The 15,070-nt window shown below is 32.2% G+C and overlaps 1 protein-coding gene across 1 annotated transcript; it reads right to left on the bottom strand.

The window, feature by feature from the left end:
- Positions 1 to 3,683: 3,683 nt before the first annotated feature.
- Positions 3,684 to 5,695, bottom strand: LOC109814907 (protein SHORT-ROOT). The gene has a single exon (XM_020379432.3). The coding sequence runs from the start codon at positions 5,528 to 5,530 to the stop codon at positions 4,049 to 4,051; it is 1,482 nt and encodes a 493-aa protein (XP_020235021.1). The 5' UTR covers positions 5,531 to 5,695; the 3' UTR covers positions 3,684 to 4,048.
- Between the last annotated feature and the right edge of the window lie 9,375 nt (positions 5,696 to 15,070).

Below are 15,070 nucleotides of genomic sequence, written 5' to 3'. Positions count from 1 at the left end.
CATTCTCTACCATTTCTTGAAATTTATTACATACACACAACTTTGTGAATCCACTTCTTATATTCACATGATTTTATAGTTTTTTAATAAATTTTAGTCAATAATAAAGAGTTTGCTAGAATGTGTATTACTAACCCTTCTGTTGATAATATTTTAGATACTCTTAAGCTACATATTATAATTTTTCTTTTTTATTATGTCTACAATGACAGTTAACTTTTAGATTATCAATTTACTTGTGACATTCTGCAGTCATGTCCATGTGCTAAATAGTTTGGGCTATTGCTACGGTGTCTTTTTATAGGAGGAGGTTTGGGTGCACCTTATGTAAGGACCAATTATATATTGACATGTGAATTTTATAAACTAACTCATTGTGAACTGGTCAAGGGGTAATTTGACATTTTGACATATGATCAAGAGATAATTGGGTAATTTGCACCAAGACATTACTGTAAATAGAGGAGTATTCTAGGTTGTTGCGTGATGACGACAACCACAATACTCACACTATGTCATGACCTTAGGGTAAATGATCCTGATATGTGACTTCTGTATGTTGGGGTGACCAGCTATTCGTTGTACAGTTGCTTAAATTGAAATAGGCATCTGTGTCTATTTTGACAAAATTTGGTCGGTGAAATTCTTATCAAATCCTATATATTAAATGTGATCAATTATCTTTATTAGAACATTTTAAGGAATTATTTTTTCACATGAATATTTTTAAGAATTCTCTTAACTTATTTTTAATTTAATTTTTATTTATTATATTTATTTATTAATTTTTATTTTTAAAAATAAATCATCAATAATTTAAAATAATTTTGTATCACAATATAAATTATTTATTCAAAATATGAAATATAATATCAATGTTTAAAAATATATATTTATACAAATTTTAAATATAATTTATATATTTAATATATTATTTATTTATATACATAATTTATCATAAATTTTAATTATATATAATAAACATTTAGTCTATGAAATACACGGAATGAAATACTAGTTTAAGTAATTGTCAAATAACTCCTTTACATTATGTTTATCCTAGGATTTCCCCCCTCAAAATTAGGATCAAATATATTTGGAGAAAAGAATTTACAAAACTAAGGAGTTTATTTATTTATTTTTTATAAAAGGAAAGAGGAGAAAAGTGTTTTTTTTTTTTAAAAAATCATCGTGAATTAAAAAAATAAAGCAAATCTTTCAGTTTTAACAAAAGTTTTAAATTATAACTGTCAAATAGTTTTTACATTATATTTGAAGTTCTTATTTAAAATTTAAATTGAAGAAGCTTTTAAGCCATAGAAAAAGTTGACCTAGCTATAGCCTTACTATTTTATGTTTATTATGTGAGGAAGGGAGGGGGTGGAATCGATAGTCTTTTATTAACTATTTTCTTCTTAATTTGGTATTTTATCTCTTTTTTAAGTTGTAACTTCTTTGTATTCTATTAATTGTAGTGATTTCTAATACTCCAAAGTTATCCTTTTAACTTGCCACTAAAACTAATAACTTAATGAAAGGAACATGAGGCAACTAAAAAATGGTACTGTTGAGGATCAAATTGAAGAGGGAAAAGGGGGGGGGGGGGGGGGGTGGTAATCTGAGCTTTTGAATAACACAAGGGATGAAAAGGGTAATCTGAGCTTTTGAATAACACAAGGGATGAAAAGGGTAATTTGACCTAAAAATATCAAATAAACTATTATTTTTTACTGATTTGCCCCATTAATAAACTATGGATTTTCCAAAAAGAAGTTTGAAACAGAGTTGTCTCATCAGCAATCCAGGGATCGGGTCGAGCTTTTATTTATTTTTTAAACGATTTGAGATACCAAGTCTTAAATACATTTTTGTTTTTATTTTGGTGCCAATTATGTTCTTTATTTTTTGAAGAGAAGCCAATTATGTTTTATTATTGGTGACCTGTTCTGCAAGCATATTATTGATTTACTTCTCTTGTCCAAAAGATATTTGGGCCAAGTTTTGTTAAACAAAGATATGCTGAGCTTATTTTAGGCAGGCCTCATTGTGGGCCTAGTTATGAGATAACTGACCCTAAATCTGTTGTGGGCTCTTCAACTGCAAAAAAAGCCATAGCTACCCCAAGATTCAAATGTGATCCAAAAACGAGTAGGATGTGTCACATCAATCTAATTTCAATTGCAAGTCTCAAATATCAATCTGAAAAATTTCAGGATTAGTTTTTTTTTCTTCCAATTTTATTTCTTATTCACTGTTCAGCTGTTCTATTATTGGATTAGCAATATAAAAGTATTCTATTATTGTCGGAAAGAAGAGCAAGGGATTTTGTTTCGAAATGGAAAACACAGACAGAGGGACAAAATCCTGAAGTACTATGAGTTGGAAATTAAACGCATAAGCTAGCTTTCTACTAGAACATGGTCCCATAAAAACATAAAAGGCGTACGCTGGTCGTTGTCAATTCTATAGAAAAGGAGACTAAAGCATAAAACATGTAGAAGGTATGGGCCAGCATGGAACTCTCTTTAAATAAACACTGAACAAAAGCAACTACAATTCTTTATAACTCAAAGGGGGAAAAGGTGCAAAAGGGGTGGATATATAGTTAATTTATGCTATAAGTTGGAGGGGGCAAGTTCCATCATCAGAAGCTTAAGACACACAAACCTAAAAAGAAGAACCCAATATTAATATTTCTTTTTTCAATGTTTATGTACTTACAATATTATAGATCATTTGCTTTCATGGGCAAAAGACATGCACCTCCTATATGAACCCTTGCCTTGAGGTTTATGTGGGGGGCATGAGAGGGTACGTAAAAGCTGAAACGCTTGTCAAATATAAAGATGATAAACTTTAGACTTTGAGATACATAGAGAGAATGGAAAAAGAAAAAGAAGACCATGCATCTGATCTCAGACGTAACGTGCTGCCCACTAAAACCCCTTAAAGCCACTAATCACTGTACGCCTTTTAATGGATTCCCCAAACTATAACCTACCTATCTCCTAAGATTCGGTGGCCCCCAAATCCCAATTCTTCATATTTTAATATACTCCTAATAATAATATCCTTCAAGATTATGTACTACTATATATCATAATGTTTCGTTATTCACACAACAAAAACCAAACTCAATCTTATTTTGGAGGCTTTTGTGAAAACAAAATTAACAAGGGCTTAAGACAAACCACTAAAAAAAATGATATTGAATGTTGTCAAAATATTATAGGGCATTGCCCAACTTAAATAGGTTTAACAGTTTGCTAAGGACACAACAACGATATGCACATCATATATCTTTGGTTAAATTGGGACCAGAACCACCTGTAAGGAAAGCGCTACGTGAACTAATTAAGTCAGTATGATTGAATCTATAAATTTAAGTTATATTCGAGTCTAAAATATTCTTACGTCAGAATGTTAGAGTTTTGCGATCTTTAAAAAAAAAATAGTAGTATTGTTTTCCCCTTTAAGCTTGCTAATATTTAGTTTAAAACATCAGAGTAAACAACGAAATTGGAAGAAGAACACATATATATATGGACGAATGTGGAATATGAACATTAATTACGTGCATGCAGTGACGCAACGTTAACTATTGAACGTTTCAGACAGTAAACATGAATAATTAATTTTCATGACACTTGATGGTACATATATATAATGAAACGAAAAGCATGTCAATCAATTACTTTATATATTATATATATAGTTCATACAAATATCGATCCAAAGCCACAAGCTATTGTTTGGCGATAAACAAAAAAATCAATCATAAAATGTAAACAAAAAAATAATTTACTTAGTTCCTTTTAAACACAAGCAAACGCCTATGAATCCCGGTGTCTTACCAAACTTATATAGTTAAGGAAGAGAACAAAAGAGGGAAATAAATAAATAAAGCCCAAAATATTAATCAATACTGAAAGAAAACTCGGAATATTAATGATCTTGGGCACGTGCCAAAAAAAACCGAGAACACGTGCGAGACATTCACCCATGTCAAATGCATACGATTCCTTTGCTTCTGGAGCTTACGTCAAGGTTAGGGCCTCCATGCACTGGCCCACACCACCGGCGTGTCTTTCCACGAGAGGAATATTCCGGCGTCGGAGCACTGCGCCATCGACCACCCCTCCTTGTACCTCCGCAACAGCGCCCTCACGTCGTCGCAAACCTCCTCGCTGAACGCCACCGCGTTCAGCCCTCCGCCATGCAGACGCGCGCTCCACCGCGCCGCCGTCTCCCTCCGCTCCACGGACTCCGCCGGCGAACATGCCACGAGGTCCACCACCGCCCTCCCCGCCGCGCGCTCCAGCATCAGCCTCTCGTTGCTCGTCTTCACGAAGCTCTCGTCCAGAGCCTCGAAGTAAACCCTAAACCACCTGAAGCACTCTTCGAACCCTTTAACGAACTCGTAACCGTCGATTCCAACGTCCAAATCGGCTTCCTCCTCCACCACGGTTATAATTCTCGGCTGCAACGCTTGCAGCGAGGATATCAACGTGTCGCGGTTGTTCCCCGCCGCGGAAACCGAATGCAGCGCGTTCACGCAGTTCACGGCCAAGGCCTCGTCGTGTTTGATGTTGAGCTCGGAGAAATTGAGGTCAGAGAGATCGCCGGCGTGGTGGACGACGTTGAACTTAAACGGCACTCCCATGAGCCTGGCGAATTTCTCCATCCTAGCTCCGATTTCCTTCATGACGCGGTGGACGGAGTTGTTGGGTCTTCCCGAGACGACGGTGGTTAACCTAAGGTGCGGCGTTTCGTCGGTTCGCGTGGCGAGCGCTTCCAGAAGCGTTGGCCATTGCGTGCAATAGGTGTTGCTGATGTCGAGAATGTGCAATTTGGGGTTTCCCTCTAGGGCTTCGAGGATGGCGCCGTTGGACGCCACGTGTCCGAACGTTGTCCAGGGGCTTACTTCTTGGAACTTGAGCACCGTTTTTCTGGTGGATTCGAAGGAGCATGTTTTCTCCGACGCCGAGGCTAGGGTTCGGTAGGTTCGGTCGCCGTCGTCGGTGACGCGGCTGAAGAGGGCTTGGAGGAAATAGGCGACGAGCTTTTGGTCGGTGTCGCCGTAGGGGGAGCTGAGCTCATTGAGCATCCAGAGGAGGTGATGGAGGCGCGTGCGGTTGTTTTCGGCGACGGCGCGTGCGGTTTCCAATAAGAGGTTGTGAGACCAGTTGGGGGAGAATTCGAAGTTGAAGTCGGGTATAGGTGGGGTGGGGGAGAAGGAGTAGGAGTAATCAGTGGTGTTGCTGAAGGTGGTGGTGTTGGTGTTGGTGGTGTTTGTGGAAACGTGGGGTTGGTATTGGTAATAGTGTTTGGAGGAAGAGGAGGATAAGTCTTCATCATCCATGTAAAAGTTGAAGCATTCTTCGTCTTCTTGGTGGGAGTAGTGGTAGTAGTTTTGGCGGGAGGATCTAGAGCTGCTAGATGTTCTGCTGGTCGTGGAGTTCAGGGATGGATCCGGTTGTTGTTGTTGCTGCTGCTGATGGAAGCTTACGAGTCTAAACAAGGTATCCATTTAACACGCATCAATAAACAAATGTGACTCTCTTAGGTGCTTCTCAGCGCGACCAAACGTGTTTTTAACAGTGGAAATTGGGGCACTGTTGGGGAATGATTGGGGGAAGAACTTGGTCAATTTGGATAGATTCTACTTACCTTATTATCGCACTAGCCTAGTTTTTCTAAATATATAAAAAGAAAAAAAAACAGATAGTGGAGGTGAACAACCTTGTATAGAAACAAATTAATTAGATCAACTTATTGGTTAATTAATTATTTATGATATGTTTATTAAGTTGTTTTTAAAAATATTTGAATTTTATGGTAGGGTGGTAGTAATATTTGAAGAGTATATAATTTGGATTCCTTTCCCTTTGGCTAGGTTATTGTTTTATTTATCTGATTAAAAATAAAAATGGGTGTGGAGGATTGACTGAGAGAAGTATGTTGGTCAATAGAATAGGTTGAAAAAATGTATTAGGGTGTTGGGTAGCTAGGTGATGCTTAGAATAGAATTCTGTCTGACAAAAGATGAAAAATAAGAAAGTGTGAGAAAAAGCAATGGAGGAAGAGATAGTGGGCTAGCTTTTGGTTCTTTTACAGAAAGAGAAAAATAAATTAAAGATTAAGAAAAAAAAATAGAGAGAGAGAGAGAGAGTTGAGGATGAGTGGGAGCAGGCGTGCCCAACTGCCAAATGGGGTTTGAGAGGAAGAGAGAGAGAGGTTGTAAAAGCTGCCGGCGTGAGTCATCATCATCAAACCCACTATCATCTCGTAGCAGTAGCACAACCCACTCACGTTCCCTGCTTCCTAATCACTCTCCAAACTCTGCCAAATTTCAAATCTACTTTTTTCTTTTCTATTATATTTGCCTTATAACAACGCAAATCAACAATTTCATACAAATTTGAGTTACACAATCGAGAATGCTAAAGCTCGTCTTTTGATCTATAGATATTTTTATTGAATCAATTTTTTGAAACATAAAATGTTACTACGTATCTTTTTAAATAATTAAAATAGTAACATGAAAAACTAGTAATAATTACTTAAAAACTAATTCACCAGCGTTTTGTGTCCAAGTGTCTTTCGGCCAATAGTTAGATTAATTTCTCAATATAAAATTTCATTTAAATAGCTTGTATCTCACAACAAATGTTAATGTATAATGAGTCAAAACTATAAGGATGAAAACCCTAATCATATGCTTAGGGCGAACATGTTGGTTTTTGAAACATTAATATTTCAATTAATAAACATTTTTAAATAATAATTGCGTGATATGATAATAACTCTGTATCAAACTGACACATTAATATTTTAGAGATTAAGATTTACTCTATCGAAAAATCATACATAACTGTGTTATGATAATGATAATGTTTAATTACAATACCAAGGTGTTCCTCTTCTCCAAATTCTAGGGTGGCGTGACATGCCTTGTTACTTTTTCTCCACTCCTATTGCATGCCGATGGTTTTATAAGTACTCACTGTTCACCTCCTCAATCCTCGGCTAGCACCAAAACTCAAGGATTAATTTCTTTGAATTTTGAATACCAAGGAAACTCATCATTGTTATCATCCCTCACCATACTCTCGAAATGTTTGTGGAGTATCCTACTTGGCCTCCAGCTGTTTTACTTATACCTATATCCCTAAAATCCAAAGCGCAATATTTCTCATAAACCATACACTGGTTCTACCAAAATCTATGCTTCATTTCTACTCGTGTAATTCAGTCTTCATCCCCAAAAAATTTGAATAATTTTTTCTCTGACCTAGATTATATCTTATCACAACCACAAATTGACGTCCCAATTCTTTAGGGGTTTAATTAGATTTTCTTAATCATGCATTTAGTTTATTGCTATTGATTATTGAGATTTGCAGATCATGGTTGGAAATGTTTAGTGTTTCTTTGTTTCCCTTCATCAATCATTGGGCAAGATCCATGTTTGAACCCTTTGTCCCCATGTATTGAAGTGGGCCTAGAAATTAAATCCATATTTTTATTTACTCATAAGTCATATTAATCCCAGACAGGATGAGACTTGTTATTACGGCCATACAGAAATTCATGGCCTTTCATCTTTCTTTTCCTGTTCTGCTTTTTTTCCTTCTTCTCTTTTCTTACTTCCCCTGTTTAATTTGTGGGGATGGTGGGTGAGATCGAGTGAAAGGGATCCATATTTTGCTTTGAAGTTCAGTTAAGAAGTAGTAAAAGTTCCCAACTAATTAGCACCCATCAGCTGAACTATATTTTATTGTACTTCAAGAATTTATCTTTCTTAGGTTCCAATTAATAAGTTAAAAGAAAAATAAGACATTGACGTTCACAATCACTTGGTGACTTTACTTTTCTTTTTCTTTGTTGAGGTGAGCCATGAGCCCCATCTCATTTTATTCAATATACAGTTGAAGTGTCAATACCTCAGCTCCTTACAATAATAGTACCGGGTTATTTTCATATGGGCCGTAGACCCAAATATACAAACAAGTTTATCTCACTAACAATAATACCAATCAATGTGATGTGCCATCTTAAAAGTCCTCACATGACACTAACATGGAACCTAACTCTAACTCCATAAACAAACAACTGATTCACTCATATTATGGTGAAGATGATGACACTAGTAAGTAGTAAAACTGTGAGCATGCCAAATATGGGCATGATAAATTGGTGTAGAAAACCATTATATTCCATTTTGGGTTGTAATTATAACACTAGCCAAAATTTAAATGTAACTAGGGTAGCTGACTTAAAGAGAAGGTTGCCGGAATCTAGTATTCACACGCCAGACAAGTGAGCAGGAATGGAAGAGAAAAATTCTCTGAAGGCATAAATCGATTGGATTGGTAACGCCCCAGAAAGCGAGGAGCAGACTGCGGTTAAAAGATTTGCATACTGGTAAACTTTAATCTCTGCCATTGAAACAATAAAGTTTAAAGTTTTCTAACACTATTTGTGATTTTAAAGCCACTCCATCAATTATATTCAGAACCAAATTATGAAATTCTGACAAGCCAGCAACATAACATGATTGCAACCTGCGATCTCCTGTGGAGAGGGTCAGGGGATGGAGAACACACTTCGGACAAAATGATTCACGTAAAAGCAAGACATTCTCATTTTCTTTTTTATCACTAATAATACATCTACGTATTATACTCTCTTTTAATCACAAATAACTACTGTATATTTGTCCTTATTATTTTTATAATAATTTTCTTAAAAATAATACTGAGATTGATTTTTAATTAGTTAATGTTGTAAAAAAATTTACATTCACAATTATCAAATTCTTTATTTTTTTATAATATATAAGTTTTTCGTTATCAAATATCTTTTGTTCACTAAACTTTTAGAGACTCTATAATATGTCTTAATTAAGTACCCTTAGTTTTTTTATTTTATCAATTATATATTGTGCAGATCGATCTTGACATAAAAAGAAGAAAAGGTACCAAAGAAAATTACTGTTTGTCATATTTTTCAATGCTAAAAGAAACCTAGAACCCTTTTCTTTACATTATGGTACAGGATTGGGTTCCTACATTGAAAATAATGTTTAAATTGATGATTCTCTTCCCTTTTAATTCATCCCTACCAGCAGTAGTATTGTACGAGAGTCAACATTAGCATATTCCGCTTTGGGCATTCCCAGTTTTCAAGTACTTGTCACCACCATCCATGCACAGATTCAGACGTTCCAACACAGTATTACAATACTATGAACCAACCCTATCCTCACTGGTAAACCAAGTTCACTGGACTAATAAAAAAATATTATACAAGAACAGCAGATAAATCTCAAAAATCATCATCTATTCCACTGTCAAGCATCGTTCTTCTCTTCATCTACGACACCAATAATGCAAGTGATGTGTATGACGCATATTCGTGGTCGTGGGTCTTTATCAAAGTTGTTAATATAAATTAATAAGTTGATATTTGTATTTCAAATTTAGGGTCGAGATTATATATATAATTTATTTTTATTCATTTTTAGAATTGGTTTCTTAAAATATTAAAAAAAATCTTATTTACATTTTAATGTCTTAAGAAATATTAAAACAATTGACTATTTGATGAATTAAAAAGACCCTGTGTATCTAAAGTTAATAATATAATTTTAACAATTGATTTTTGTGTAACAAAAATAAGAAAAATCGTTGTCAATTTATATACCTATATTATTAAAAGGTCTTTTACTAAGGATTTTATTTTTTAAAAATTATGACATAATTTTTTAGATGTAATTAGTATTATTTTCTAATCAAAATTAAATATTTATCTTGATAATATACATAAATATATATATATATATATATATATATATATATATAAATATTAATAAAATTTATATTAAATATAAATATATATTACTAAAATAAATATTTAATTATAATTAAAAGATAACATCAACCTTATTTGAAAAAATATATTTAAATTTTCTCATTTTATATACTCTTATCCTGAATAACCTTACCATCAAAACTAAATAACTAGATGGTCTGGTAAGTAACGACATACAATAATGATGCTAAGGGAAAATAATACTACAACACAGAAGAAAAATAATATTTGGTTAGTATCATTTTTGGGGAAAAATTGGTGTTTATCAACATTAACAAAGAGAACTCTAGCGTTTCTTACATATTAATGTTCGTGAAAAGGTGTCAGACGTGTTACTATTGTTGGTTGCTAGATTCTGCAAACAATCCAAAAACCAGTGAGAGAGAGTAAAAATTAGGTAGGTCCTATTTAGAAGAATTTATGAATATGAAAGTGTTTGAAAAAATTTATAAAATATTTTATGAGTAATTTATAATATGTTTTGATTTTATTTTGATAAATTGTACATTATAATCTATTATTTAAGTTATGTAGAAACTTGTTGGATAATACTCAAGTTTTGAATTGGATAATAATCTTTTAAGACTGTTATATATAAATCAAGAAACACAATAATTTTTTTTCATACAATAATTTTAATATTTTTTATTATGCTCTCATTCATTTTTGTTGAATAATATATGCTTGTTAATTATAACTACAAATCAATTTAAAGTGACGTTAGATGTATGGGTATAATTAATAAATTAAACAACAATTAATGTAATTTCAAATGTGAAAAATGATAGATAAATAAAAATAAATTTTTCTTAAAAAATTGATAATTAAAAAGGAACAAAAATAGTAATATTTTACATATTATCAGTAGAATAAAATATATTAATAAAAAATTGTTAGTATAAATAATTAGTATACATATTATTAATACTTCAAACATTAACTAACAAAAATTGAATCCTAGTAAAAGATGCTGGTTTCTCACACATAACATGCCACAATTTGAATATATGTCAAAATAAGTGTTTATATTTAGTAACCAACAATCTTTGAATATGCTTCTATAAGATACACGAAGGGGAAATATAAAATATATTTTAAATACTAGTATGATACATTATATATTTGTAATATTTGTAATATAATCTTATAATATAATCACATAAATTAATATAAATAATTAGTTATATTGATTAATTTAAAATTATAATGTATCAATTTTATGTTTATTATATTTTATTAAGAGAGAGGTGAAGATATTATTTCATAATAAAATGTATTCACTAATATTAATATTAATTGATAAATGGCGAGTTCAAAAAGTGAAAGAGAGAATATTTATTTCTCACATCCTCTTCTTATTATTTAACCATAAAAAAATATATCTTCATAATATTTAATAGGAAAAAATTAAAAAATCAATACTTTACAAAAAAAAATTATAAAATATCTTATAAAAAGAGTCATTATTTATTTTTAAATTATGCTTAATATTTTCTTTTGTATAATATCACAAACTATTCTTTTAGTTTGCATATTTTACAGGCTAATTTTTATTAGATATAACTAAATAAATTAATTTTATATTAAATTATATAAATTATATTTAAAATTTAAATAAATAAACATTTTTAAACATATGTATTGCATTTTTTGTTTAAAATAAATAACTTATATTACGACAAGGTGTCAAAAAAACTTATAATACAGTAAAAAATTATTTTAATTATTGATAAATTATTTTAAAATATTAAATATTAATTTTTAAATAAGTATGATAAATAAAAAATTGAATTGAATAGAAAGTTAAAAATTTTCTAAAAATATTCTTATTAAATAATATAGCATAACATAATCGTTCAGGTTCGCTAGGAAACAATAATTCTGGAATAGCATAATACTAATATGAAGAACATAACTTTCTCTCTCCAATGAGTATTTAGTAAACATGGTTGATCATTTTCATCAATATTTGAGGTTAGGAATCCTCGTTGTCGAGCAACCAATAATGAGTGTGTATTTGAAGTTTATACGTACGGCATGCAGACGTATAAAGGGAAAAATTGGAAATGATTAATGTGTGGCCCATGCTTCATTTCCAAAGTGAATTAATTTTAGTTGGTCATGAAAAGTCTTTCCTCATTTTGATCACTTGTACTAACAGGATCACCACCTTGTAATGTTGTATTATAAAGTTCCTGCATAAAATTGGTGATGATGAGATATCTATATAGATGCATATGAGTTGAATTATTCTGAGGAGAATGAAGGAGCCATTCATGATCCACCCCTGTAGCCAAGGTTGCCATCATACTCATGTTTCTTCATGAAAAGAAACTCCATTATTGTGTCACAAAATGTGATAAAGTTCTATGCTGTCACGGGTCCCTGCATCACTATGCAGCTCAATTCACATCTCCATGTGTTTAATGCGATACTCAAATTCGAATTCAACAATTCTTTTAACAAAATATATTCCTCGACTAATAGTCAAAAATTAATTCTTATATAAAATTATCAAAGTACATTTTATTTCTTTAAAATATTTTTATGTATAGTTAGATAATTAAACTCTAATCACAAATCTAATTAATTATTTATCAATTATTAGTTCAAATTCAACATTTAGTATCAAGCAATGTTAAAGTGAAAATACTGAAATCAACACTAGTACGGGAACGACATTTTTCTTGAATTAGAAGATTTCTAGTAAGTTAAAGTGAATCTTTGTATAATATACAAAAGAGGTGCAGAGGAAGTTAAAATGGTAAACTAAAAAATATTATACATATAATGTTATTCTCACTTTATTTGGATTCGAATCAGTTACCTCTTAGTATTCCAATTGATATGGCTACCTTTTTAATTTGTTTTATATATATATATATATATATATATATATATATTTCATGATAATTTCAATTCTAGTATAAGTTAAAATCGCATGATGTAATGATACGTGATTTTAAATTTTATTGATTAAATATATGATATGTGTTGATTAATTATTAAATTGTTGTATTTATTGTTGTTTTAAAATTCTAAGGGTCAAGGGATCCTTAAGAGTTAAGTTGTTGCTTAGATAATTTTATTTGTCAACAAATTGACAAAGTTTAGGAAATGATATATAAGATTTTTTTTAAGATGTAAATTTCATAAGTTCATGTCTTAAAAAAGTTTAGAGAGAGACTCTAGAGCCAAAGAAGTTCTCTCTCCTTTTGTCTCCACCAATTCCTTCTAGATCCTTTATGTAGTTGAGTTGAGAGCTTGGTGATTCAAGGCTAGGGAATTGAGAATCCAAGTTGGAGAAAGTCATAAAACAACTCCAAAGACTTTAGGTTTTCCTTCCTCTTCTCATGATTTATGAGCAATTCGAGATAAGGAAAGTTTGTTGATTGATTTCTTGGATTATAGATGTTGAATTATGCTTGAAATTGTACCTTTGGATGGCAGAATTGATTGAAATTGTGAGATGATGAAATTTGGTTGTGTAATATATTTGAAGTTGTGTTGAGTTGAAATGGATGATCCATGAAGTGTAGTAGTTGCTTGTGGTGTTTTATGCTGAAATTAAGTTGTAGAAGTTGCATATATATTGAAAATGTGATTGCATACTAGCTATTTTTGAGAAATTGCAAGTTTTAAGTCAATTTGAGGATTTTGCTAAGTGTGCAAATCTTCATCAGTCGAGCATGCCTTCATGTCATCAAGTGTGGCTCAAGATAAGGGCTCTCAATATCAGACGTGAGATTGGTAGCATCGAACGTGGGGTCAGTGAGGAATTTCCTGACTTGGTCACGTCGAACATGGAAATAAGAGGTGCCAAGTGTGATTGCTTGAGGAGCTTTCTAACTTGATGGCATCAGGTGTAGGTTGAGAGGCGTCAGTCATGATCAAGTCAATGACTCTCTACTTGGACGATGTCGGACATAGATTTTGTGGCGTCAGGCATGGGTTAGATAAAGACTCTCTACTTAGATGATTGACATAGGGGCTTTGTGCCTCATCCACGTTGGGTATAAGTGATTAGGCATTGGGTCTGGACGAGTCAAAAGCTTTATGACTTCGGATGTTGAGAGAGTGGTGTTGAGCGTGGTTTACTGAAATAAAACGATGTTTTAAGTTGTCTAAGTGTTGAAGCATGATGATTCACTTGCATAATTGATGTTGTAGTTCATTATGCATCGGTGCTTTGAGAGCCTAAAGTTAAAAATCCTTTAGTGAGTAAGTTAACTCTTGAATGAGAAGTTGTTTTCAAGTTGTCTCCTCTAGGTCTTATGTGGAATAGTATGTGGGTTAGGTCGAGTCATACATGTATGAAGTGGTCAATCGAGTAAGGTATGAAGTTTTGGGGTAAAATCCTTAATTGGTTGTTAGAAAGGTGTGTAATATTTGAAGGATAGTTGATAAACTAATTCCATATAAGACTTAGATATGCATGCTAAGATCATGGTAGACTCACACCCAAGTTGTTTTATCTTAACATTAGTACTAGACTTTCTATTTTAAGCAGAAAAACCTAAGAAAACATTTTAAGTTGTTTACCAAGTGCTTAGAAAGGCCTAAAACTGTTGATGCTCGATCTAGTTGTGACAGGTCAAGTAGTTGTGGTTTGATAAGGTCAAACCACTTAGGCCACTCACCTCTATTCCATAAGTTAATATGCATGATGACACATTATAATTGTTTAAAGTTGCTTATGTTGAGAATGTTCTTCATGTTATAAGTTGTAAATGATTACACAGTAAAGTGATATCATGTTATGAGCTAACTTGATATTATTAAAGTTATTTATGTTGTATATTGTAATTTCTTTACTGTTGTTATGTTGATGCTTTTACAAACTCACCCTTTTTTTCTTATGGTTGGACTATAATGATCATACTTGGTATAAGAGTATGACAAGATTAACTTGGATGACTAACTTATGGTGGATGATCATGTTAGAGATAACTAATTTTGTATATATTGCTAGAATGTAGTATGGTTGTGTTTAGACACTTGATCGACGATAGGATTTATGTTTTCAGTACTTTGTATATTTTAATGTATATAGTATATATGTACAAGGTATATGTAATCTATAAGAGGCTTTATGTTTTCTAGTCTTATAAGAAGAATATGTTTTAGGTTTTTCATATCTTATACATATATCTGTTACATGAATGTTCAAGTGACTATTGTAAGAGAATCCTAG

Source organism: Cajanus cajan, chromosome 5, assembly GCF_000230855.2.
Source record: "Cajanus cajan strain Asha chromosome 5, NIPB_CcT2T_4, whole genome shotgun sequence".
Classification (NCBI taxonomy): domain Eukaryota; kingdom Viridiplantae; phylum Streptophyta; class Magnoliopsida; order Fabales; family Fabaceae; genus Cajanus; species Cajanus cajan.
Note: the sequence above shows the minus strand (reverse complement) of the source record. Positions and strands in the feature narration are given on the sequence as shown.

Bases quoted from the DNA above. Each gene is read 5' to 3' on its own strand.
- LOC109814907 (XM_020379432.3), bottom strand. From the start codon at position 5,530: ATGGATACCTTGTTTAGACTCGTAAGCTTCCATCAGCAGCAGCAACAA.